Here is a 27,824-nt window from a genome sequence, read left to right on the forward strand (position 1 = left end):
TACTGTGTATAGTATTGGTATTCTGTTTAGGAAGTTGTCTCCTGTGCCTCTTCCTTTATCAGGTTCAGCCTATCGGTTTTATGTTGAGTGTTTTGATCCACTTGGTCTTGAGTTGTTTTTTTTTTTTTTTAAACTGGGTGATAGATATAGATCTATTTGCATTCATCTACATGCAGACATCTAGTTATATCAGCACTATTGTTGAAAATGCTTTTTTTTTCTCATTGTATATTTCTGGCTTCTTTATAAAAACCCATGTGTCTGTATGTGTGTGGATTTACTTATGAATCTTTGATTTCATTGACCAACCTATCTATTTTTATGCCAATGTCATGTGGTTTTTATTACTATTGCTCTATTGTACAATTTGAAAGCAAGGATGGTGATACCTCCAGAAGTTCGTTTTTTAGTGCAGGATTGTTTTAACTATCTTGGGCCTTTTGTTTTTCCATATGAAGTTGAGTATTGCTCTTTCTTGGTTTGTAAAGAATTGTGTTGGACTTTGATGGGAATATTGTTGAGTCTTTAGATTGCTTTTGATAAAATGGCTGTTTTTACTATGTTATTCCTCCCAATCCACGAGATGGGAGATCTTTTCATCTTCTGGTATCTTCTTTAATTTCTTTCTTCAAGGAGCTGAAGTTCTTGTCATACAAGTCTTTCACTAGCTTGGTTAGAGTTACCTCAAGATATTTCATAGTATTTGTGGCTACTGTGAAGGATGTTGTTTTCCTGATTTCTTTCTCAGGCCAATTATTGTTTGTATATGAGAGTGATACTGAATTTTCTTGAGTTAATTTTGCATTCAGCAACTTTGCTGAAGGTGTTTATCAGCTGTATGGGTTCCCTGGTAAAATTTCTGGGGTTGCTTATGTATAATATCATATCATATGAAAATAGTGATGTGTTCACTTCTTCCTTTTTAATTGGGATCTTTTTACACTCCTTTAATTGTCTTATTGCTCCAGCTAAAATTTCAAAGTACTGTGTTGAATAGATATGTAGACAGTAGACAGCCTTGTCTTGTCTCTGTTAGTGGGGTTGCTCTAAGTTTCTCTCCACTTAATTTGATGTTGGCTTTGGTCTTTCTGTATATTGCCTTTATTTTGTTTAGGTTTGTGCCTTGTATCACTGATATCTCTAAGACTTTTATCATGAAAGGGTGTTGGATTTTGTCAAAGACTTTTTCAGTATTTAATGAGATTATCATGTGGTCTTTTTCCTTCAATTTGTTTATATGGTGGATTACACTGATGGATTTATTTTTTAATGTTGAATCATTCCTGTATTTCTTCAATGAAGCTGAATTAATAATGGTGGGTGATGTTTTTGATGTGTTCTTGGATTTGTTTTGTAAGTATTTTATTGTGTATTTTACATCAATATTCATAAGGGAAATTGGTCTGAAATTCTCTTTCTTTGTTGAGTCTTGGTGTGGTTTAGGTATCAGGGTGACTGTGAGCTCATAAAATGAATTTGGCAATGTTTCTTCTGTTTCTATTTTGTGGAATACTTTGAGGAGTATTGGTATTTGCTCTTCTTTGAAAGTCTGGTAGAATTCTGTGCTAAAATCATCTAGTCCTGTCCCTATTTTGGTTGAGAGATTTTTTAATCACTGCATCTATATCCTTAGGGGTTATGAATCTGTTTAAATTGTTTATCCAATCTTGATTTAACTTTGGTAAGTGGTATCTCTCTAGAAAATGTCCATTTCTTTTAGATATTCCAAGTTTGTGGAATACTGATTTTTTTTTGACATAAAATCTAATGATAGTTTGGATTTCTCAGTGTCAATTGTTATGTCCCCATTTTCATTTCAGATTTTGTTAATTTGGATATTTTCTCTTTGTCTTTTAGCTAGTTTGAATAAGGGATTGTCAATTGAAAAGTTGATTCTTTTCTCAAAGAAAAGAGAGAGTTGGTTCCTTGAGAAAAGAACCAACTCTTTGTTTCATTGATTCTTTGTATTGTTCTCGTTTTTCCTATTGTATTGATTTTAGCCCTGAGTTTGGTTATTTCCTGTCATTTCTTTTTTCTAGAGATTTCACTAATATGACATGAGATCTCACTGATTTCTTCCTTCCTTCCTTCCTTCCTCCCTCCCTCCCTCCCTCCCTTCTTCCTTCCTTCCTTCCTTCCTTCCTTCCTTCCTTCCTTCCTTCCTTCCTTCCTTTCTTCCTTGTTCGTTCGTTCATTCATTCATTCATTCATTCATTCATTCATTCACTTTACATTCTGGTCCTAGCCCCCTCTATCCTTTCCTCCTGGTCCCACCCTTCCTCCTTCTTTCCCCCTCTCCCCTTCCCTACTCCTCAGAAAAGGATCGCTCCCCACAACCCACCATCGCATATCAAGTTGCATCAGGACTGAGCCTATCCTTCTCTCCTGTGGCCTAGCAAGGCTGTCCCACCCACCAGGGGCACATGATCAAAAAGCAGTAAATAGAGTCCATGTCAGAGACAGTCCCTGGCTCCCCTTACTAAGGAACCCACATGAAGACCAAGCTGCCCTTTGGCTACATCTCTGTAGGGAGACTAGGTCCGTACATGTTTTTTGGTTGGTGCTTCAGTCTTTGCAAGTTAGTTGGCTTAGTTGGCTCTGTTGGTCTTTAAAGATTACTAACTACCACTACTAACACTACTACAATTTATTCACTTTGTATCCCGGCTGTAGTCCCCTCCTTCATCTCTTCATAGTCCTACCCCATCTCCCCCTTCCCCCCCATGCCCCTCCCCTAGTCCACTGATAGGGAGCTTATGTCTATCCTCATTGGGTCCTTCTGTTCTTCCCCCTACTCTTCTTGATTATTATGTGGTTTGAGGATTTTCTCTTCTGGTCCAATCTATTTGGTGTTCTGTATGTTTATAGGCATCTCTTTCTTTAAGCTAGTGAACTTTTCTCTAAGTTCTCCAACTCCAGGGTTTTTCTTTTGTGTTCTCTTTATTGATTCTAATTCTGTTTTCATGTCGTGAACCATTTATTTCATCTGTTTGAATGTAGATTTCTGTCTGTCCATGACAGCCTTTATTTTTTGTGTTTATTTCCTCTTTTTGTGCCTTGAATAACTGCATAATTATAGGTTTAAGATCATTTTCCTGTGTTTCAGCTGCAATAGAATGTCTGTTGATTGATTCCAACTAAGGACCATTCATGTATATAACCTAGAACCCCTGCTCAGTTTTAGCCCATGGCAGCTCAGTATCCAAGTGGGTTCCCTAGTAAGGGGAACAGGAACTGTCTCTGACATGAACTCAGTGGCAGGCTCTTTGACCTTCCCCCACCTCCCTCAAGGGGTAGCAGCCTTGCCAGGCCACAGAGGAGGACAATGCAGCCAGTCCTAATGAGACCTGATAAACTAGGGTCAGATGGAAGGGGAGGAGGACCTCCCTTATGTGTTGGACTTGGAGAGGGGAATGGGAGGAGACAAAGAAGGGAGGGTGGATTTGGGAAGGAATGAGAGAGGAGGCTACAGTTGGGATACAAAGTGAATAAACTATAATTAATATAAAATTTTAATTAAAAGGATGATGATGGGTCACATTGGTTACGTGAAAAATAAAAATAATAAAAAGTAAGTCTGTTGATTTTTTTGAGAGTCTGATAAAGCCACGATGTCCTGGTTTTTGTTATCTGTATTCTTACCCCAGCCTCTTGCCATCTGGTTGTCTGTAGCCTTGCCTGCTTGTTCTTGGAGTCTGTAGTGCATACTGGGTCTACCTGTCTCAGGAGTATTGAGTACTCTCCCCTGGATTCACTGTCTCTGCTGGCTCACTCTTTGTTATCCAGATATGCCAGGTACCTGAGATGCAGGTGGAAAGATCTTTGAGCCCAGAGCAGCTCCACTACCCCAGAGTCTTTCTTAATATGATTCTGGTCCCAGGCCTGGCTCAGCTCTGCAGGGTTCACTGGCTGTGTTGGCCTCGGTGTTTCCAACCTAAGTGGGATAGGCTTCTGGGAAGCAGGCAGAAAGATCTCCGAGCCTAGAGCTGCTCCAGTGCCCCGCAGGCCTCCTTGGGGTGGAGGACAATGGAACTTGGGTGGGGTGCCTAGCTCAGCTCTGCTGGGTTCTCTGTCTATGCATGGCTAACTGTTTCTGGCCTAGGTGAGCCAGGCTGCTGGGTGCAGGTGGAAAGATCTCTGTGCTTAGAGCTCCTCCAGTACCTCACAAGCTTCTTTAAGATGGTGGCGAATGGGGCTTGAATCCTGTTCTGCTGTGTTCAGTGTCTGTGCTGTGCTGGCTGATTCTGATCCAGGAAGGTGGACAGCAGGCAGAATGGAGCTGCACCTCCCCTACAGTACCAGAATGTATCCCCTCCACAGGACAGTGAGAGTGAGTGCCACTAGCTGCTGCAACCAGGAAGGTGTCCACATGATGGTGGGTATGGGCGGTGGCCTATGGCTGCCTGGCCAGAGCTGCATATCATGGTTATATAGATGGTGGGCTTAGGTGGATGGCCTAGGACTGTGGCAGTGCGGGGAGGGAGACTGGGAATTTTTCCTGGTATTAGCCAGGTGGCCTGAAGATGGACCTTTGAATACCCACGTGGATTCTCCTCTCACCTGAGAAACCCAGACTCTGGGGTTTGGGGTTCCACAGAACGACCTGCTAGTCAGTCACCCTGCTCTCACTGCTGAGCTGCTGTTCAGATACCCTGCATGGTTGGTGCCGCCATCTTGGATCTAATCGTGTTACTCATTTTGAAGATTTGAAGGGTCATGGAGAGCAGCTGAGGCTTGACATTAAGAAAGACCAGGAGAAGCCATTGGTGAAGGTGAAGCCTCAGTAGCAATTAAGTCCAAGTATTAAATGGGTCATGCAGAGAAGTTGAGGTTTGGCACCACAAAGAGAGCCTAGGAAAGGATATTGATGAAAGTAGAGTTGTAGCAGAGACCTAAGCATTTTGGAGATGACAATACCATGACACACCTGCCAAGAACAGCAACAGCCATAGAGTGAAGCTGGCCTGAGCTTTGGAGACAATCTGTGTGGGTGGCAGAAAATGGAACAGTTAACCAAGTTCTTTGGAGGAGCCCCGACGATGGTGAGTGGATCTAAGACCTTGGACACTGAATTATTTACACAGTTGGAGTTTGGTTTTGCTTTGTTAAGATTGTGACTGTGCCCTGATTTTTTTCTCTTGATGTAAGAAAGTATTTAGCTTATTTTATAGGAGTCCACAGTAGAGAGGCTTCAGAGTTTTTAGAGACTGAAGTTCTAAAGTGTTTGAACTTGTATGACTGTGGAATTTTTAAGTTTGTAAAATGTTTTGTACTATGATATAGATATTAATACGTAGTTTTGGGGATAAACAAGAAAGGAAAGATTGCAACCTAACAGTGATTTATTACTGTGTTAAGTTGACAAGGGGTCAGTTGTGCTGTCTAGCTTTATGTAAGCGTGACACAAGTGATAGTCTTTGGAGAGGAGGGAGTCTCAATTGAGAAAATGCTTCCATAAGATTGAGCCTCTGGCAAGCCAGGGTGTGGGAGAGCCATCCCTGGGCTGGTGGTTTGGGTGCTATAAGAAAGTAGGCTGAGCAAATCAGAGCGAGCATGCCAGTAAGCAGCACCCCTCCATGGCCTCTGCATCGGTCCCTGCCTCCAAGCTTCTGACGTGTTTGTGTTCCTGTCCTACCTCCTTTCAGTGACTTACGACAGTGTGGAAGTGTAAGTTGAAAAAACCCTTTCCTCTTCAACTTGTTGTAGGAAAGGTGTTTCATCACAGAAATGGAAACCCTAACTATGATGCCCCCATCTCGTCTCTTCCCAGAATCCAGCTGTGAAAACCCCAGAGCATTCACAGTTCCACCAGTATTCTCCAGTCAGCAGCCCTGATACCCCAGCAATTCATTGTAGCCACATCCAAGCCCATTTGTTGTTCTTATGGAAGGTGCTCTTCTTTCTTCCTCACTCACTGTTCATGTCTTACCAGATTTGTTCAGCCATATATCATATATTTTGTGGATTGGGAGCAGTTTAACCACAATGAAATCATTTTCTCATTTATTGAGTAAAAGTATTTCTACCTTGTAAATATTTTAGTGTTTATTCAAAGAAACTATTCAAGTGGCTTCTCAAAAACTCTTCTGACCATTCCTCTTGATTTATCCAAGAAGATGTAATTTCTTGATGTTCTCAGAAAACTTGATGTATCTTTTATGACATTTTATTTCATTAAGTTTTTGCGAAAGTGTCTCTTCATCATCTGAGCCCTAGAGGGAGATATGTATTTGATCCTTCTTGTTAGTCGCAATAATACAATGTCTTGCACAGAACAGGTGCTTCATCAATATTTTATTAATTCATTCGACTTATTAATCAAAATAAAGAGCAAGAGATTACTCTGCAACTTAGTACAGGAGAGAGGAAGCCTTGGCAGTTCCTGAGAAGGGTGACGAAGGGTCACCCATGCTCTGGGGCCTCCATTCCTCCCCAGATAGAGGGACATCAGCTTGTCACCCCTTAAGATGTCGTTTCGAATAATTTTGGTTAGGTTGATCCTGAGAAGGAGAAGCAGCAGAATCTAAGCTCTGTTTGCTCTGCTTCGTGCTTTTCTCTCCACTGCTGAGTAGAGCTGGGCAAATGCTGGGCATTACGGATGCTCATTATTTAAAGAGCTGCTAAGCGAGAAACTCAGGATTTTTGTTATTGAGAAAGCCAGTTTATTTGCCCAGGGAAAGAGTTTTCTGACTCATCTCACCTTATGCCATATATATATTTACATCTTAGTCTACTATCTGATACATTTATCTATCTCTCTCTGTCTTTCTATCTACCTTCCAATCATCTATCTATCGATCGACGAATCTATCATCTATCAGCCCATGTCTCACCAGCTAGAGATATGTTTGTATAAAGGAAGTACATCAAATGGAGATATTTAGAAGGCAGAATTCTTAGGATTTCTGAGGGAGAATCTAATCTACTAAATCTGATTGCCAGGGTTTAGTACATTTTAGGTAAAAAAACAACCTAGATGCTAATGTTGAGGCTCCTGCACAGGTGGTTGGCACACCTGTGGAGACAGGTGCAGTGTCCAAGTAGAGGGGGTGGGAAGGGAGGGAGGGCAGCTCAGCAAGTGCAGACAAAGATTGGCAAGTCACTGGGTGTGAAAAGAGGAAAGAATTTTGAGACTTGCTGAGTATGTACTTCATAAAGAGGTTAAGGTAACTGGATATGGCTAAATCGCTCTTGAATTAGCAACTAGGAGTAGTTCATCAGTTACCAGAGTAGGCATTTGCAAACTATGGCACAGCTAATATTTAACTTCTGGATTAACTCACAAGTGACATGGCGATGTGGAATTCAAATCACCTTTTCACAAAGTTTAGTTCTGTAGAAATGATTCTATAGCCTGGTTTGTAATTCTCACATCTGTTACCATTTCACAGTGCACACCTGCTGTTTGGGTGAAGAGCATGCTCTGGCGAGAACAGGCTAAGAAATGGAGGAGGCAGGCAGCAATCAGAGACAGAGCTTCTCACTTGCTCTGGAGAGAGAGACCTCCCAGCACAGCGATACCATCACATTTGCATTTTAAAAATCTTTCTTGCCTGTAGGGTGTCCACTTGACTTATTTTCTATGTGTGAGATTAGAATGGTATTAATATAGTTCAAAAGAAGTCAGTTTAAAATGGGTTTAAGAGGCTCAGAATGACTGTGTGGTTTCTGTCTTCTGGTTACTTACAATGGGGACCTGATAGCAATTCCCCACGCAATTCTTAGGCTGGACATCAAGCTGAACTTACAGAAAGCAAGAGCAGCATATTTTCCTTGAACTTCTTACTATGGTAATACCTTGGTTATAAAGCCTGTTATACCTGCCTGTTCATAAGACATGTGATTTTCTCTAAATAATCGATACAGGATTACGCTGTAGGCCCCTCCAGTCACCTATGCATGGTTTACTAACTTTTTAAAGTGCTGGAAGGACTAAAGCAATTCAGTTCCAAATGCTGACTGTAGATTGTTGTTCTTACACATGTATTTGTGTTTTCAGCTATTTTAAGATTTTAAAATCAATATACAGAAGTTCATGTCATCTGAAAATAATATTAGCAAGCAAGGAATAAAACAATGATGTGAAAAATAGGAGCAGGGAAAATAATCTGCACTTGGCTACAAGACAAACATGGACTCCTCTGTGATCTGGGCTGGAGATTTCAGTTCTGAGTTTCTTATTGGCCGCTACAAAGAACACAGTCAGCAAAGTTGCTTAGTGCAGTTGGGGCGAAGGTTAGGATGCGGTATGTGTGGGGTGGACAATGAAAACCAGTGGAAGGTGTAGAGGGATGGAAGAGAGTGAGGGAGAGAGAAAAGAGCTGATTATGTCACAGAACAGACAAGAAACTGGTAGTGTCTTTAAGGAGGGAAAAAGATGGATTTTGATTTCTTGGCCAGAAGGAGGCTGCCTACAAGAAGTCACTGAAGCTGAAGTTGAGAGATTTTTCTTACAAAGGAGAAAATGATGCATTAACTCCTTTAAATATAGTAGTAGAACCTTCTGATGATGGCCACAGGCTTTTATCTGGACGTAGCTAGCCTGTGCCTGTTTATAGTAAACAGAGCTTAGATTTCTGGGCTTCTGATTTAGAGACCAGAGGCAAATATTACTGAGAGTTTTATGGTCATCAAAGTATAAAGTGAGCGAATGCATGGTCAAATGGTTTTCCTTCTTTTTTCATGCTCACAGTCCTGGGTTTCTCCTAAGTATCAAGGATTTATGGTATGGTGATGAAGACTTTTTGCTTTACTTGTGTCTAGTAATCCCTGGACTTTCAGAGTTAGTAGTAAAATAAGATGCTGAGTAAGGTCTGAATGTGAGTCAGATTTGACCCTAAAATTCATTTTGTTATCTTCCTGTCCTCATGACGTGTGGTTTTCTTTTATAATTATTTTATAATATCTTGTGTATTTCACATGGTACAATATTAATTTAGTTAGATAAATTATAACCATTTTCTATAGTTGTCTATAAGTGTTTCCCTGAGTTTTGGTGGACCATCGCCACAAGGCTCAGTTTCAGGAGTTCCTCGTGTGCCTGATTCTTAATGTGAGATACAGTTGTTTTTAAGATTTGTTTTTAAAAAACATCTGTTTTTAAGACTCTTGGCCTTACACCCGTTGCCTTTACTTTTTCGGCTAAGAGGCAGCAGAGTAACTACCATGATTACACTTCTCCATGACTTGCTTTCTCTTTTTCTTGTAGTGTTTTTTCAAATGTCATTGCACTTAATAAAAAAAAATGATTGAATGATTCCTCCACTTCAGAAATATGTGGACAAATTCATAATTCATCTTATGGCATCAGAGACAAATGGAAGATATAAAAGGGGTCTTGGAAATGACCTCATGAACTCACTTTATCAAACAAAGGTGACCCATTCTGTGCACACTTCTGCCAATCATTCTAAAGTGGCCTTGTTTCCACAGTGAGTTTTATTCACGTGGTGATTGGACCCAGGAACACAGGCGTAGAAACGTATTTTAAAAGATTGTAGAATCATCTACCTTTACGTCTTAGCCTCTATTCAAATTATCTATTGGTGCCAGTTCCCAGTATGTATTGAGTATTTAAAATTCTGCAAAGACTTGGAAAATGTCTCCCAACTCTTGTGGGGTGGGGTGGTCCTTTGTAATGGTTATGCACTGTACGCCAGTTGTCCTCTGATCTCCCTGCCAAAATGAGTAGGCAAGCATGCGGGTGCACACACAAAGACACAGTGAGTCATTTTGCAAATTATAATAAAATAATTTGAAAAGTATAAGTTGTATATATGTGTGTAATTTGTTGAAAAGTACAGAGGAATAGCAACCAATGCCAAAGGAGTTGATAAATTTCTACATGATAATGTTCATGGAAGGCAGGCTTGCACAGAAAGTTTGTTCTAGAAATAACGAACATCACCCACTAACACTGAGTCACTTATTCTGTGGAGTTCCCATGCAGCACTGGGTACAGGCTAGTAAGCAACAGTGAAAATACTGATGTTTGTTCAGGTGGAATTCACAAAGGTCTACTTTACCAGGGCTGGCACATTCACTAATCAAATTGTTGATGAAGTTGTTCTGGTGGAGTTAGGGACACTGCTTGGAGTAGGAAGCATTGCCATGGAGACCACAGAAAACCGGTCAGAGCCTTGACAGCAACTCTTCCTCAGTGTCTTTCTGATGCTGATAATTTCCTGTCCAAGATGGACTCCTGAGACTTTCAGACCTAAACAAGCATTGCATAAAACATTTAACATTACTTTATTTGTTGGAAAAATAGATAACAATTCTACAAATTCTGAAAAATTTGAAATCAACCTCTAATACTTAGAAAACAGACAACTTCTAAAACCATTATTGATATAGATTATTTAGGAGAGATAGTTAAAAATCAATAGACTACAGACTACAAGGATTTGGTTTGATCTTCAGAAGTCAAGTTAAAAAAGGCTGGGAATGGTTTCATGTACTCTTAATCTCAGCAGTGGGGAGGGGGAGGGTCCCTGGGGTTTGCTGGCCAGGCACACTAGCCCAATTTGTGACTTTACCTTAATGAGACACCCTCTCTCTGAGGAGGTGGACGGCTTTTCTGAGGAGGATACCTTTCATTGTCCTCTGCCCTACACACTCACATACCCAACACACACACACATCTGTACCTATACACAGACACATAAAAAGTAGTATAATTTGGGCCCTCTTAGATAGTAAGGAAAGGTATTGCAGTTCAGTTATTTTTCCCTTCAAGTACGAAATGCTGTAGCAGCAGCTCCTACTGCTGTGAGGTGGGGTGAGGGTGGAGGGCGCTTTTTGTCTCCCAAACTGGATAACATCAACAGACTGTTAAGTGTTGACTCCAGATTCATGGCCTGACGTTTAAGAAGGCATCCTACTTAGCATGCGTCTCCTCTGCTGCGTGACCCGAGAACAAGCCCTTTTATATAAGAAATGCTTATTGTTGATTACGTAAGGATTTAAGTGTGTGTGTGTGTGTGTGTGTGTGTGTGTGTGTGTGTGTTTGTGTGTGAACATTCATCGATCATCTCTAGGCAAAAACAAAACAAAACAAAAAACAAAACAAAAAACACCAACAGCTAGGAGCACATTATCTATAGAAGACACAGTGATGCTGTTTATGCATTTAAAGGACGATGCTGCTGCCCACCTGTGAGCGTTATATTGACTTTATTGGCCTGAGTTTGCTAATAGAGGACTACAGAAACTCATACTATCTGAAAAATTTAATATTATTTTGAGAGTTTTTATTTTTAAGGGATTTTTATTTTTATGAATGATATTTTACATACTTTTATAAAACAATGAAAATATTGTATAAAATAATAAATGAATCTGTAAATTATAGTGACAGTTTAATATGAAGAATATTTGTAAAAATGTAAAAGCAATAACCAACAATACTATTTCACATTTATTGAACCAGTTTTTGATGTTTTCAGCAATATGTTCTTCCTAGATAGAATGTTTCTGAAGCTCTCTCATTAATTTTGAGCTAAGACAGTGCCTTCTCAGATTTATTACAAAACACTGTATGTTCAAGAAAGAAAGAGAAGACCGTTATTAATATTCTACTGAAAATCTTTCATGCTGGGCTTTGTTTTACTTGTTTACAGTATGCTTGAGATAAAAAGCACAGGGAGAAGCAGAGCTTGGAACGAAGCAATGCCTAGTCTCAGGAGGAAGTAGGACCAAATAGTACACGTAAGAATACATATACACACATATATACACACATACACACGTACCTGTACATGCACAGACACATAAGCACACATACTACACCTTCAGACACATATACACATAAGCACACATGCATACATGTGAGCACACGAATACATACATGCACACATAAGCATATGCGTACCCACACTCACAAACACAAACACACGATACAGGCAGAATTTATTACATAAATAAAGGCTTTAGTAAAGCAGCTGTCAATGAGTTTGAGGTGACTATTGTCTATGAAGTAGATGAAAAAAGATAATAAAAGCTAGCCAAGATCCGTATAGATCTTTGAAAAAGACAAGCTTCTTAAAAGCAACTAATGTGATTTTGAGTGAAAATGGCAATCCCCTCTCTTGGGTGATGAACACCCTTCCGTGTTAGTCTTCCTGGAAGAGTCTGCTCCACTCCTGTGCAGTGCGGGTGAGGAGGGGGCAGGCTGAGCAGTACTGCACCCTGAATTTAGAGTTCCTGCTGTTCATATCGCTGGTCCTGCTACTTCACTTACCTCCCAGCTGTTGACCCCGACGTTCTAGCTTCCAGAAGGACTGAGAAGCCACTGGAATGTCGTTCACTGGAATTTAGATAGAATATGGTCAGAATGATTCCGAGCCAAAGATGAGAACCCAACCTCATGCTTTTCCTGTCTTCCAAATGTTGCCTTCTTCCTAGGGCCTTTCCTTTTCTGCTCATTTCTGTGGCTTTAATTGATTCATGTTGCCTAGACTTAATTCATACACATAATAAATACATATGGCTAGTTGTATCAAACTTCTTCTAGCATTGTGATGACAGTTTGCCATCACTCTAGGACAGGAGACTTGGGCACCCACAGAAGTGTGTTATCCTTCTGTTTTGGGTAAAGTCTTTCTAAAGTTCAGAAACCAAATGAAATGAAATGGTGTGGCCTGCGCTTATTCTGGAAATGTTGTTGCTTTGTGCATTAGCTAGATATCTTAATGTTGCAGTTGATAGCAGAATGCAGTAGATGCCCTTCTCACTGTGACTGTTGAAGTGTGCATTCTGAAGACTTGAGACCTTTGTTCCTTCACATTTAGGTCCTGAAGAAGAGGGGAAGCTTTGCTCTTCAGAGGCACTGACAAACAGGTTAGCACATTTAGTTTTTGTGACTGGCTATTTCTGAAACAATCATTGCGCTGACAGAACACGATACTATGTTTAAGCCAGTCAGTTTTCTTCATGTGGACATAGATCTCATCAAAGTTACACGTGTTCTGGCGAGACAGTCCTTAAGGCAAAATGACAGAAGAAAGAACTGGTTTTTATCTTGGTGGTCTGCATCTTCAGAAGTTTTACAAGCCTCACAGCCTCAAGTATTTTTAAACCTACCTTGATGGAGGGCTATGGTTGGCTCAGTGAAACTCTGTGCTGTAGCATCTAACAGGTTGGGCCAGTTTCCAAACACTTGGCAAGAAGATGTTCTCCCAGGGTAGGACATTTACCATTTGGTGTTTCAGAACATGTACTATCCACTAACATAAAGCAGACTTTAGTGTGCTGGCCCTGAGGACATCTCCTGCATTTGCCAACAGTAAAGCATCAAATAATTATAAAAAAATCTCATGGGTTTATTAGCAGAGGTCCATATTTAAAGTAAAAAGAGAATGTGTGTTTTTCCACGCGAAGCTCTTCCTTACACAAAATGTGTTACGCAGTAAAGCACAGACAGAAGTATGACACAAAACACAGGTTATTTGATAAGATATAAGGTGAACATCCTTTAATACCAGCCTGGGCAAGAATTTGAACTTTGTCAGCACTTCACAGCCTTCCCAAGAGTCAGATCCCAACCATGAAACTTTCTGTAATGCCTCGTTAGTGTAGGACTCTGTAAGCGCACTGCTAAGCAGCAGCTCCCTGCAACTTTCTCGTCTTGTATGATCCCTTTGTTATATTACGTTTTCGTTCTGTCTTCTTGTTTGGCTTACATATCTGCTGAGAATCTAGGCCATTGGGCTTTCAGAGTTTGCCACAGTCTATATATTGCTGACTGCATGCAGAGGGTGCAGGATAAAAGGTTCCTTAGTCCTTCATGTTTGCTATCCTTTGGCAGCTGGATTCAGAGATGAGATAAAATTCAGGTTGGATTTCTCTGGCAAGACATTGCTTCGGTGGTACTTGACAGGGCTGTAAAGAGGCCTCATGTTGCGTACCTTTTATTTTGCTTTTTTTGGAGCAGCTATTTGTTGCTTAATGCCTCTGTCTGTCAATGAATTTGATTTTGGTACGTGACACTATTCTAATGACTTATTGTAAAGAGAGACTTTCTTCATCTACCATTTGAATACCTTGACACATCTCATTTCTGGAAGGGAAGGTATATAATTGATTCTCCCTGTTTATCAACCGGTTTCCAGTGGTGAATTCTCTTGAATATGACAAAATTATACCTTCAAAAGAAACAGTGCTAGAAATATACCTTGTGCAGAGAGTGTCTAAACTGGAGGTCTCCATTGGGTCCCTCCTCTGATAGCGTGCGATACTCCACAGAAGGAAGGGAGGAGAGAGTGTAGGAGTCGGAGGGGATGGAGGACACCGGGAGAACATGGCCCATCAAATCAGGTAAGCAGGGCTTACATGGACTCACAGGAACTGAAGCAGCAAGCACAGGGCATGTGTGAGTCTGCTCCAGATCCCCTGTGCATGTCATGGATTTTAGCTTGCTGTTCTTATGCGACTCCTAACAGTCTCCCTAACTGTTCTCTCTGCTCTTGAGACTGTTTTCCCCTCATTGGGTTACCTAGCCCAGCATCAATATGAGGACTTTAACCTTGTCTTATTTTATCTTCTTTTACTCTGTTTGGCTGTTGTCTCTTGGAGGTCTGATCTTTTGTGAAGAGAAAACAGAGGGGGAGTGAATCTGGTGGAGAGGAGGGGAAGGTAGTGGGGAGCTGGGAAGAATGAAGATATGGGAAACTGGTTGGGATGTATTTTATAAGAGAAGAATAATTTTAAATAAAAACAGTGATTGTGAAGTCTTCATTGATTTGATTTTATGAAAGTTATGATGTTCGTAAAATATATTTTCTCCTGCGTGGCCCCAAATGACTACTCCTGGAGTCTTCTTCTGTCACATACTGAGTGCATCTCTGCAAAACTCATGCTAAAGCATTATCCAGAAAGTGGCAGTGTTTGAAGATCTTGACCTTAAGGAGGTAATTAAGGTCATGGGCAGAGCCCTAATCCATCTGACTGCTGCCGCACGAGAAGAGGAAGCGACATCCGAATACACATGATTAGTAGGCACAGGGAGATGACACCATCTGTTTGCCAGGGAGAGATCAACTCTGTTGGCAGCTGGATCTTGGGTTTCTTAAGAACTGTGAGACAAATCATTTTCATCCAGTCAGTCACAGGCTGTGGTATTTTGTTATGGTAGTTCTGTCACTAACATAGTTCTGGACTTCTATGCTAGCAGATGAATATGCTTCAGCAGCTATTATCTTATTTATTTTATGCCTCAAACCATTTCTTTATGTTCCAAAGATTTGTTTTAGTTTAGTTGTGTGTGTGTGTTTGAGTGCACACAGAGGCACACATATCCACACTCGGGCAAAGCTCATGGGAATGCAGAGGCCTATGGAGGCTTATACCCTCTGGAGCTGGAGTTGTAGGAGATTGTATACCCCTTGACACGGTGCTGGGAACCAAGCTCGGGTCCTCAATAAGCACAGTATGGACTCTTAACAGCTCCGCCATCTCTCTAGCCTCCAAGCTACTTCTCTTAAGAAGCCGATTTCCTCTTCAGAGAAATGTTATTTCACGGCCATGAGCTGGGCACTGGGGATGCCCTTCCTCTACACTGAGTAATTACCTCTAGACCTTTCCCGGGACATTAGGAAATGCACTTCTTAAAAATAATTCTTGATGATTTTTATTCATACTTCAAATTAAAGACGACAGGGTTTTGTTCAATCTTGTTTTTATTATGTTTGTATCTCTTCCACATGAAAATGTCACAATTTCCACAAATATAGGCTAGAACTAAAGATAGAATCTGAATATTTCAAAAATGCCCACTTAAACCAGTAGTAAGACTATACGCTCAGAATAACATGAGATGTAGTTTTAAAGTCTTGTCTCCTGTAGGAATTGCACCTCTCTTTAATTTTGTTATCACTGAATTCAGATCCCTTCTTTCTTTTTGACTTTTCACAGTCTTTGTTTCTCTTCCCATTTCCTCTTACAGCACTACTCATGAGTCACTGCCTCTGTGTTTCTTCCAGTTGAGTCTTCACACAGACATTGTTTCTCATCTTCATTCTTCCCTGGTACTGTCCTCTTGATTGTGAGGTTTTCTAAGTCTAATACATGCCATTCTTTTGTGCAGTATATCATGATCTTTTGGTGGGCTCTGCAACAATGTAGGTAAATCTCTGATCTGATTCTGTGGAGCATCCCTTTCTGAAGTTTGCTCTTTGTGGGCATGCGGTTCTCTGTTTCGCCTTTTTAATTATAGTGAGTGTGTGTGAGATTTGACAGCAACATTTTTTTGTTGCTCCTTTTTGTTTGTTTGTTTGTTTGTTTGAACATTTGTTTCAAGACAGGCTCAAAACAGCTTTTCTTATTTTAAAGATCTCTTTTTCTGTTGTTCTCATGTAAGTGTTTAGAATATGCCTTCTTGAACAGACATAGTAAAAATCTGTAAAAATAGAATTGTGAGACAGAAATAGGAGGATTTCTATTAGTTTGCGACCTGTCTGGAAGAGAATTTAGGCTATCCTGAACTCTGTGGTGAGACCCTACCTCAAAAGTAAAAATAGGAAAATAAATAAATAAGTAAATAAGTAAAGGAAGGAGGGAAGGAGGGAAGAAAGGAAGAGCAAGCAAGCTCAATGGTGTGGCTGTTTGTTTTCTGCGTGTCTTTAGTTGGTTTACTTTCTTGCTTTGATAATTAGGCTGTCCATCATCTTGACACTGTAATAGGACATTACTGTCTACAAAGTTCACCTTCTAGAACATTCTTTGCTATGCATACCCCATGTGGATAATGAGCTGCAAGTTGGAAGGTTGCCTAGCCGTCTTTCTGTTTCTCCTGGCTTACTTACATTCTGAGTCTAGTCTCAAAGCTTTTCTACCAAGTGGGGTTTTGTTCTCATAAAGAGCCCAGCCAGCTCTGGCAGAGTTTGTTGGGCCAGGATGGCTCTGCTCATTCCTGTGTTCCCTGAAGGGGTTGTCACCCACATTCCTAAGTTGGTCTGCTGTGCTTTCTGGTATCAGTTTACAATTGTGGTGTTCTGTTCTTTATTCCATCGGCCACTTCCTCTGCTGTCTCCTCCCTCCTTGATTCTTATATTGCAAAGATCTTTTCGATGTTAGTTTTTCCTTTCTTGTTGTTGTTTAAGCTTTAGAGATGTCATATTATACAGTGTGTTATGAGGAGTTTTGTTTATTTACTTTTTTTTAATTTTTAAAGAAACTTTTTCTGGTTCTGTCTGGTTATATGTGAGGATATAGAAAAAGTGAAAAAAACCACACAGTTGCCACTGCTGTCTTAGAAGAATGCCTCCCTGTGTTCCTGGTTTAACGTATTGAACAAGTATTTAAGCAGGCTGGCAGCTGCATTTTCTGTTGGAAACAAATGGGAATTATGGGTGAGAACCTAAAGAAGTCCTAGCCTCTTGGCTGACAATTCCTTTTGTGACGTGCTTATTATTTTATTTTATTTTTAATTTTTAATTTTTTTAATTTATTATTTTTTATTAATTACAATTTATATCCCAGTGTAGCCCCCTCCCTCGTCTCCTCCCAATTTCACCTTCCCTCCCTCTTTTCCTCCCATGCCCCTCCCCAGTCCACTGATAGAGGAAGACCTCCTCCCCTTCCATCTGACCATAGCCTGTCAGGTCTCATCAGGACTGGCTGCATTGTCTTCCTCTGTGGCCTGGTAAGGCTGCTCCACATTCAGGGGGAGGTGATCAAAGAGCAGGCCACTGATTTTATTTTTAATTTTGTTTTGTAGTTAGCCTTCCCTGCAGAGTTTGCACTTACTGTTCAGGAACAGGACACCTGCTCTGCAGCATGAGCTGTCTTGCTGTTTCAGAGTATGCTGGGATTATGCCATGTTCCTTGAAGCCAGGCTTTGATATCTTAACAAGAAAGAAAGAAAGAAACATCCTGTTACCTGTAGTATATGCTTGTATTCTGGCTTTGCTTTCTTCTGATGCTTGTTTTATTTACAATAGGAGAACTGCAGTGTGGGCTTTTTATTAACAAGTGTCTTATCGTGCCTTCTGTACTTATACTGTGAACAGGGACCATATGGTCATTCCCTGAGGATTTCATTTTCTTTAGAATGTTGTCTGTCTTTGGACACACATAAGAAGAAAGTGGAAAGTGAAGGTTCTTATGAAATCATCTCTCTCTCTCTGTGTCTGTACTGGTACCTTAATTTTTAAGTCAGTTAAGCATATCTTGTAGGTAATAATGATTAAAATGTACAATTAATTTTTACAATTAAAAATTAGCCTACCTTTGAATTGTGGTATCATAGTTCAGATTGGTTTGGAATTTAGTTTTGTGTTCCCATTATAAGATTTCAAGATTGTAAATGAAAGCTTCAGTCAGTGCAGACCCTCGATAACAAGGGAATGCATATCCACCGAGAGAGCAAATGCTCCTGTGCTGATTGTGAGTTGCTGTGTGTGGCAGATTCTCTTCTACATTTTAAAATAGCACTGGGAACAATTTGTGGCATCTTTCTAATTGAAGTTTCCATCACTTAAAATTGGGCAAAGAGGCAAATGACTGCTCTACAACTATATTTTAGACTGTTTTATTTTGGATAAATCTTGTTTGATAGTTCATAACCTTAAATTTATTATCTTGCAGCTTTCCAAACAGATGCTTCTTTTCTAAGTAGGGAAAGGAAATGGCCAGTTATGTTCATAAACCAACCAATTATAGGTTTAAGACTTGCTTTCCTCTTGGTAGAAGGATGGTGGCGATTATGATTTGGGAATCAGCTTGCCTGGATACACACTTCAGCTCTACCGCTTTGTAGTCTATTGGTGTGTGACACCGGATAATTGTGTTTTTTTCTGTTTTTTTCTTTCTTCCTCTGAGATAGGTTTTGTTTTTGTTTTTGTTTTTTTCTATGTCTCTCAGGCTACCTTGGAGCATACTATGTAACTCAGGCTGACTTTGCATTTGGATTCTTCTGTCTTCCTGAGACAGGTGTGTGTTACTCTACCCAACAAATATAAAGGAATTATTTTTTTTCCTGAGGGGAAAATAATTTTTTGGTTAGAGTGAACCAGGGCATTGCATGTACCATGAAAACACTGTACTACGGAGCTATATCTTCAACTTCAAACAATGAAATTTGAAACTTTTTTTTTCTTTTTCAATGATCAAGTTGGCTTCATCCTAAGGATTCATGGATGGTTCAACATATAAAAATTCATCAATGTAATATACCATATGAACAAACTCAAAGATAAAAACCACATGATCATATCATTAGATGCAGAAAAGCCTTTGAAAAAAATTGAACATCCCTTCATGATGAACGCCTAGGAGAGATCAGGGCCCATATCTAAACATAATAAAGGCTATATGCAGCAAGCCAATTGTCAACATCAAAATAAATGGAGAGAAACTCAAAAGCAATTCTGCTAAAATCAGGGATAAGACAAGACTGCCTACCCTCTCCATATCTCTTCAATACAATACAAATCTGGAAGGAAGAAGTCAAAGTATCTTTGTTTGTAGATGATATGATAGTGTACATGAGTGATGCCAAAAAATCCACCAGAGAATTCCTACAGCTGATAAACATCATTGGCAGAGTGGCTGGATACAAGATTGATTACAAAAAAAAAAAAAAAAATCAGTAGCCCTCTTGAAGCCTCTTCTAAACTCTATTTCTTTGTACATGAAATGTGACAGTAATGGTATATATGTCATAAAGTTGATATTTAAGGATTAAATCATATAATACACAATATTATTGACTGCTTATGATATACTGGGTATGTCATGGGTGACTGGGTTAATTTTCAAGATGAAAATGGGGCTTTTCAGTATTAGTTGGAAAACTAATTAGGTATCACATCAAAGAATATAAAATTTTAGACATAGTAACTATAGTGGAGAGATGTATGTCCTGTTACAGACATATGCTATAAGACTTGAGCTGCCTGGTGGTTGTGAGGTATCCCTTGGAAAGATGAAGCACAGACCTAAAGAACTGTATATAAGAGTGAGAATCCTAGACAGAAGGAGGAGGAACCTGGTGAAGTTGAGTAACTGAAAATTGTCAGACTCTGAAGGGAAGAGCACAGTGGTTGCTGGTCCTGGAGATGTATTTGGGGAGGGAGAATCACTGAAAGGTGGGGTCTTAGTCACTATACTGTTGCTATGAAGAGACAGTACAATGAAGAGAGCTCTTATTAAAAGAAAAGGACATTTAATTGGGGGGTTTGCTTGCAGTTTTAGAGGTTAGTCTTCTATCATCAAGGTAGGAGCATGGTGCCATGTAGATGGGTGCTGGCGAAGTAGCTGAGAGTTCCATCATGATCCATCAGCAGAGAGGGATGGCGGGTGGGTGGGAGAGAAAGAGAGGGGGAGAAAGAGAGAGAGAGAGAGAGAGAGAGAGAGAGAGAGAGAGAGAGAGAGAGAGAGATTCCCCAACAAGGCCACACCCTCTAATCCTTTTAATTCTTTCAAATAATGCCATTACCAAGTGACCAAGCATTCAAATATATGAGCCCATAGGGGCCATTATTCAAACCACTGCAGGTAACCTATTGCTCAGGCCATGTTTCTAGGCCATGAATGGGAATGTGAGCTAGAAAACAGTGTTGCATTCTGGAGTTATATTTGCAACAATCTACCATTGTATCCTTCCTAGTTATTCTTACAGTAAATAGGTTTATATGCTTCAATATTTGTTGTTTCTTTTTCCTATTCATCATTGTGCTTTTCTGAATGCTAATCCCCTGACTCTTCCAGAGAAAATGGCTTTGTCTTCTTTCAATCAATTTTAGTATTGGAAATAGAATTTGCTTTTGTATAATATTAAGTAAGATAAATGAAAGAATGCCAACTTATAACCTACTGTGATGTTTATAAATATTTGATGCTTCTTAGCTTTGTAAAATACTAAAAATATTGTCATTTATTGTTTAACTTCAGCAAACAAAAGCCAATATTGTTAGAGTTGTTGCTTTGCCAGGTTGGCAAAAAGAATAGAGTGACTTGACATGTTTTGACTTTTTTGAGACCAAATTTGGTAAAGAGCCTTCAGACTCTTTCTGTGAATGGGGAGGAAGAGCTGTTACATTAGCCCAGTGCACATGCATGTATGCATGTGAACATATTTTATTTATTTTTGCTTTTTTTAATTAATTACACTTTATTCACTTTGTATCCCCCCATCCCGATCCCACCCTCCCTCCCCTTCTTCACGAATGCCCCTCCCCAGGTCCACTGATAGGGGAGGTCCTCCTCTCCTTCCTTCTGATCTTAGTCTATCAGATCTCATCAGGAGTGGCTGCATTTTCATCTTCTGTGGCCTGGTAAGGCTGCTCCCCCTTCAGGGAGAGGTGATCAAAGATCAGGCTGATCGGATTATTTGTTTCATCCATAACTTTAATAAATACAGAGCTAACATGGGAGTGCTGAAGCACCATGGGTTAAAAAGAAAAACAAAACAAAACTGTTTTTAGGCAATTCAGACTTGTAGTGAGCATTGCAAAAAATCCAGGAAGCCTATATTATCAACACTTTGCACAAATATTTAGTGCAAAGGGGAACACCTTTATGTAACCACATGGTGTGAGTTTCTGGGCATCTCAAGGATACTGGACGTTATCTGATAATAATGGATGATAGGTAATTTTCTTTTAGCAATACACCTGAGAATCAATTTCTCACACTGTTTGCAAACCTCAGACATGCAGGCTTGCTCACAACGTTTGTTATGTAACCTTCTGTGTATCTTAAATGGCCTGATAGTCACTGTGGAAAACACCATTTGTCTTTCAGGGCCTGATCTTCAGGTTTGTATAACCAAAAACCCAACATGCTGCAACAGGAAGATGGAGGAGAGGTACCAGATTGCAGCTCGGCAAGATTTGCAGCAGGTGCTTCAGACATCCAGCTCAACATTAAAGTTACTAATATCTCGAAATGCAGCTGCTTTTCAAGGTAAATGTATTTGAGTTCTGACATTAATGACCAGCCCTCCTATGCCATTTTCTTGTGATAGCAATATTGGTAAACTTGGCTAGGCTTATTTCTTTTTAATTAGGTATCATTTTGGTATAAAATGAAGTTTGTTTTTCTAGTCATTATAAATTATGCATGGCGCTTTCCTGAGTGAATATGGAGGATGAACAGGAGAAAGTGTTGTGTTGCTGAAATAATTCAGTGAATGTAAAACTTTATAGAGTTCTTCCAGTTTCCCACGATTCTCACCCATCATTCTGCCACAGTGGAAATGCACATTTACTAGATCTCTTGGGGAGAAAAAGGTAACATAAATTCTCATTGATATTTACCTGGATAACCATAAAGTTATTTTTAAAGATATGAATATGTATCTTGAGTTTTGTCCTGGCAACCTTATGTGGTTTTTGTAAGAACAAAGGTTTTATATTTTAAGTGCATCCAAGAGTGGTAAATAGTAAAATAGGACATATTAATTGATATGTAAGGGCCAACTAACTTCAGAATTCTTCTCTAACTCAAACAGCAGGTTGACAAATGAAATTAATGAGTTATAAAATTATTAGGCACACCGAAGGATAGATGGTGTTTATCTTATTTCAGTTTTTTCTGTAAAATTCCTTATTATTATAATAAAACAGCTTAATTTGTTTTCTTTCTTATAAGGCATTAGCTGTTGTCCTTATTAAAATGAAAAAAAAATTAACTTGCATGGCTTTTAAAACCAGTTTACAGCTTCTGAACAACATGGGATATAGGTTCTGTTAGTCTTCCTATATATGTTAATGTTAGTATATGCAAATAGTTTGCATTGTTTATTTGCGTAACTACATCACAAAGCTGATTTTAAAATTATACTTCTTAAATAAAAATAAGTGCAGTAAATAAGAATAAAATTCAACTTGAGTCAACTGATTTTTATTTTGTTCAGAAATTTTGGTATGTCAGATTCTAAGATATCGGCTTACCTATGTTTCTCAGAAGCTTTAGAATATGGCTTTATTTCTGTTTTGGAATTTACTTAGGAGACATTGTGGGGAGAAATTCATTATCATGCAGTTGAAACAAAGATTTGTGATTTGAACTGGCAAAACTGGAAGTGGAAGTGATATGATTATTTCTCATGATAATGAGAGCATTGTGAAATAGAAAACATGTTTTTGAAGTGAGTGGTCAGGAAGTAGAAAAGGCCAAGTGAAATAGGGAGTTTCTTGCTGCCAATCATTTGCTTGAGAAGGTAAGGCCAAAGTTGGGAAGAAATCTTAAAACGTGTTTGAGACCGTCAATGAAAAGTTTTGCATTGGGAGTATTAAATATGAATTCTCATCTTTTAACCTTAAAGTCCATCTGTTCAGTAGGGGTGGCTGGAGACATTCATGATAAATCAGTCTACTCCTAGTGGCATTAACTGCATACCAGGGCATAGTGCCATCAGTTTCTGTCACTTACTCATGTAATATTTTTTTTTCCTTCAAAGGTAATTTAACAGATTTTCATTAATAACACATTTCTAAATAAATCAATAAAGATTGAGAGACTGTGGAACCTTGAATGCATTGACCACTAAGATGTGTTGAACTACTGAAGAGCTTTGAAGAAATTGCTAATGGTTAGATGATGACCACCTCAGTAGCCAAAAGTGTGTTAAGTCTGGGGTCATCATTTCCTGCCCAGCGTCACTCAGTGCTCTATGTCCTTTGTTATTTTCTGTCTAGTGAGTTTCATGTACTGTTATTAACAAGATGAACTTTGGTTTTAAGATTTTAAAAATTCCTTATTATTATAATAAAACAGCTTAATTTGTTTTCTTTCTTATAAGGCATTAGCTGTTGTCCTTATTAAAATGAAAAAAAAATTAACTTGCATGGCTTTTAAAAGTAACAGTTTAAATGTATTATGGAAATGATTTGCTCTAATCAACTATCATCAGCTCCATTGTCAGGCTTCACTGAAGAAGACAGTATAGATTTAGATTTAGAAGAAATTTGCCCATAAGCTTTTTTTTTTTTTAATTGGAAGGAAAATTTTCAAGAATACCATCTCTTAATTAAATACACAGAAGAGTTAACTTAGGATGTAATTTCATAAATAAACCTTAAATATGCATGTCCAAACAATAGAAATACCTTTGCTAATCATAACTGCCAATAATTTATTGAAAAATCTAAATCTTCATTTAAAGCAATTCAATAAATTGTTAGGAATCAATTTCCTTGGCAGAAATTTAAAAGTCAGCTCACGTGTCCTGAATGTTGATATGCTAATTTTAAATTTTCTTTTTTTTATGTTTAAGTTCTTCATTGTATTTTTATGTTTTTCTTTTATTGAAAATAGCATTTTTCTCACGTAGTATGTCTTTATTATGGTTTTCTTTCCCTCTACTCTACCCAGTTCTTTCCCTGATTTGCTTTCCATCCAGGTCTACCTCTTTTCTGTCTCTCAACAGAAAACACACAGAGCAAGACAGTGCAGCCAGTCCTGATGAAACCTGATAGGCTAGGGTCAGATGGAAGGGGAGGAGGACCTCCCTCTCAGTGGATTGTGGAAGGGGAAAGGAAGAAGAGGGAAGGAGGAAGGGTGGGATTAGAAGGGAATGAGGGAGGAGGCTACAGCTGGCATACAAAATGAATAAATTATAATTGATAAAAAATAAATTAATAAATAAGATTTAAAAAAAAGAGTAGTTTGTTTCCCTAGTGAGACTCTTTAAGAGAAACTAAATTTGCATTTGTAAGTGATTATCAATTGGGGATTGCTTCTGGATTAAGAATGGGGGCATGAATCCACTCCTTTTAGCTGTAGGACCCCGTCTGTGCAGACCAGGGCAGGCCCTGTGCCTGCTGTCTCAGTCTCTGAGAGTCACATGTATGTATATCATGTTGAACTACAGGGCCTTTTTCTCCTGGCGTCCTTTCTCCTCTTTGGCTCTTTCTTTCTGCCTCCTCTTCTGAATGGTTCCCTGAGCTCTAAGGGGAGGAATTTGGTGGAGACACCCCATTTAGGACTGAGTGTTTCATGGTCTCTCTCGCTGCATATTGTCTTGGTGTGGGCTTTGTGTTCGTTCCCATCTACCAAAGGAGGAAGCTTCTCTGTGATGGCTGAGCAAGCCTTGTATCTCAAGTATGTAGTGTCTGTAGCAACAGGATCTTACCTTAAAGTTTCAGAAGAAAACTGAGGGCAATAGCAATAATTCACATTTCTTTGGGAAATTCTTTTATGACCAACAACATGAGGCAGGTTTTTCATCCCTGGCACTAGGAGTTCATGGCTCTTTTGGGAAGCACCATCATTTTATGTGCCATAACTACATATATGGATGTGCACACATATATAGCTTTTTCTTATCCTTCCTCCCTGTCAGCCTTCTTCCCTTTCCTTCTCCTTCCTTCCTTCCTTCCTTTGTTCCTTCCTTCTTCTTTTTTGAAACAGGTTTTATTTTTACAGTGGCAATCTGGTGGGCCTGACAGTCACTGTCACTGTCACTATGTAGCCAAGCTGGTCTCAAAGTCCCAGAGATCCTTTTGCCTCTTTCTCCTGAGTTCTAGATTTAAAGGCATGAACCACCATGCTGGTAATATGTGTGTGTGTGTGTGTGTATTATGTGTTTGTATATAAAATACATATAATATATATATAAATAAGCTTATAAAGTAATATGTTTCTCTATGGCTTTTAAAAATATTCTTATTTTCTCTCTTCTCCGTCCCTCCCTGTATTGCCCTTTCTCCCTGGTTAGAGCTTCCCCATCCCCCAGCATCCTCTTCCTGGCAACTGCTTACTACTTCTGTCTTCTCCATCTACCCCCCATGCTCCTTTACACTCTCCTGGCTTCGTGGACATTTCAGGTTGTAAACTCAAATCTGAGCATTGAAGCCAGGATCCATAATGAGAGAAAACGTGCAGTTTTTATCTTTTGGATCTGGGTTACCTCACCCAGTATGATATTTTCACGTTCCATCTGTTTAACTGAACATTTCATTATCTCATTTTTTGGGGGTAGCTGGATAGAATGCCATTGTATAAATATATCATATTTTAATTTTCCATTCATTGGTTGAAGGACATTTAGTTTGTTTTAAGTTCCTAGATATTGTGACTAGAACAGCAGTAGCTGAACAAGTTGTCGGTAGAGTAAGATGTTGAGTCCTTTGGGCATATGCCAAGGAATGGTATCTCTGGGTCATGTAGTGGATCTGCTTTTAGCTTTTCGAGAATTCTCTGCCCTGCTCTTCACAGTGGCTGCACCAGCTTACAACCTCACCAGTAGCAAAGGAGGGTTCCCCTGTCTCCACGCCCGTTTGTTGTTTTCTTGAGCTTGTCCTTTGACTGGGCTAAAGTGTTATCACAAAGTAACTTTTAATTTTCATTTTCCGAATTGTTAAAGGTGCTGAATACTTTTAAAGATATAGCTTAGCTGTTTTTATTTTTTCTTTTGAGAAGGCACTTGTCACATATCTACCCAATTAGTAAACTGTACCATGTTTTATTGCTAGTTTACCTTTTAAGTTCTTTGTTTATTCTGGCTATTAACCCTCTCTCAAAGTCTCTCTTTGCATAGGTTGATAGATACAGGTCTAGTTTCATTCTTCGACTTGTGGAACTCCACTTTCCCCAGAACCATTTCTTGAAGATGCTGTCTCTGTCAAATATCAGACAGTGGTAGGTATATGCATTCACGTTTCAGATTTTGTTGTGTTGTGATTTCATTTTTGTTTAGTTTCAGGAATATTTTAGTTTCTTCCTTGACCCATTCATTGCTCAGTAACATGTTTTTTAATCTTCACGAGTTGTGCCATTACTAGAGATTCTCTGGCTGTTGATTTTATCCTTTATTGCCTTGTGGTCAGAAAGGATGCAGAGTGATTTCATTTCTTCTGTATTGTTGAGCTTTGTGGCCCAGGACGTGCTGCATTCTGAAAGCTCTTCCATAGTCGACTGAGTACAATGTGTGTCCTTCATTGTTGCACAAATAGTCAGTAGATATCTGTTAAGTCCATTTGATATAGAATTTCATTTAATTATATTCTTTTCTGTTTATTTTTGTCCAGATAATCTGCCTATTGGAGAAAGTGGAACATTGAAATCAATTGCTAAGTTGGGGTTAGTCTGTGTCTTGAAGTCCAGTAGTATACTTTTTTATTAATTTGGGTGTCTGAGATTTTGATGTATGTAGTTGTAAGATTGTAATGTCATCTTAGCTAATTGTCCCTTAGATCACATAAAGTGTCCTTATTTATCTCTTCTGATTGAAGTCTGTCTTGTCAGATATTAGGATGGTGACATCTGGTCCCATTTGCTTGGATTTTATTTTTTAATCATTTTACTGTAAGTTGGTGTGTATATTGAAGGCAACATTTTAAAAAGTATTTTGTCAATAAAATAATGAATTAAATTAAATAATGAATTAAATTAAAGAGTCAGCAAAATAGACTCTTTAAAAATTTTTAAATTTGTTTATTTTATGTATACGGGTATTTTACCTGTATGTATGCCTACATAGCATGTGTGTGCTTGGTGCTGGTGGAAGCCAGAAGAAGGTGTTGGATTCTATTTTTAGAATTAATTGGTTAATTTCCCCTCCCTCCTTTTCTCTCAGTCCTTCCCCCTTCACCTTCCCTCCCGCCCATGCAGTCTTCTACCCTTTCTTTTCAGAAGAGAGGACGCCTTCCTTGGATATCAACCAGACTTGGCATATTAAGTTGTGGTAAGGCTAGCCACATTAATCTCTCTTAATCTCTGATTAAGGCTATGAGGGAGCCCAGTAGGGGAAAAGGATTCCAAAGTCAAGCAACGGAGTCAGAGACGTTCTGAGTCTTGTTGTTAAGAGTCCCATATGAAGACCAGTCTACACAACTGTTACATATGTGCAAATGGCCTAGGTTAGGCCCATGCATGCT

At 39.2% G+C, this 27,824-nt stretch overlaps 1 protein-coding gene across 11 annotated transcripts in view; it reads left to right on the top strand.

The window, feature by feature from the left end:
- Positions 1 to 27,824, top strand: part of Gpc5 (glypican 5) — a 1,404,356-nt gene that overhangs the window by 12,869 nt on the left and 1,363,663 nt on the right. For all 11 annotated transcript variants that reach the window (XM_060391586.1, XM_060391593.1, XM_060391594.1 and 8 more), the window contains exon 2: positions 21,745 to 21,906. In XM_060391586.1, coding sequence (XP_060247569.1) covers positions 21,745 to 21,906 — 162 coding nt within the window. The remainder of the gene's footprint in view (positions 1 to 21,744; positions 21,907 to 27,824) is intronic.

Source organism: Meriones unguiculatus, chromosome 9, assembly GCF_030254825.1.
Source record: "Meriones unguiculatus strain TT.TT164.6M chromosome 9, Bangor_MerUng_6.1, whole genome shotgun sequence".
Classification (NCBI taxonomy): Eukaryota; Metazoa; Chordata; class Mammalia; order Rodentia; family Muridae; genus Meriones; species Meriones unguiculatus.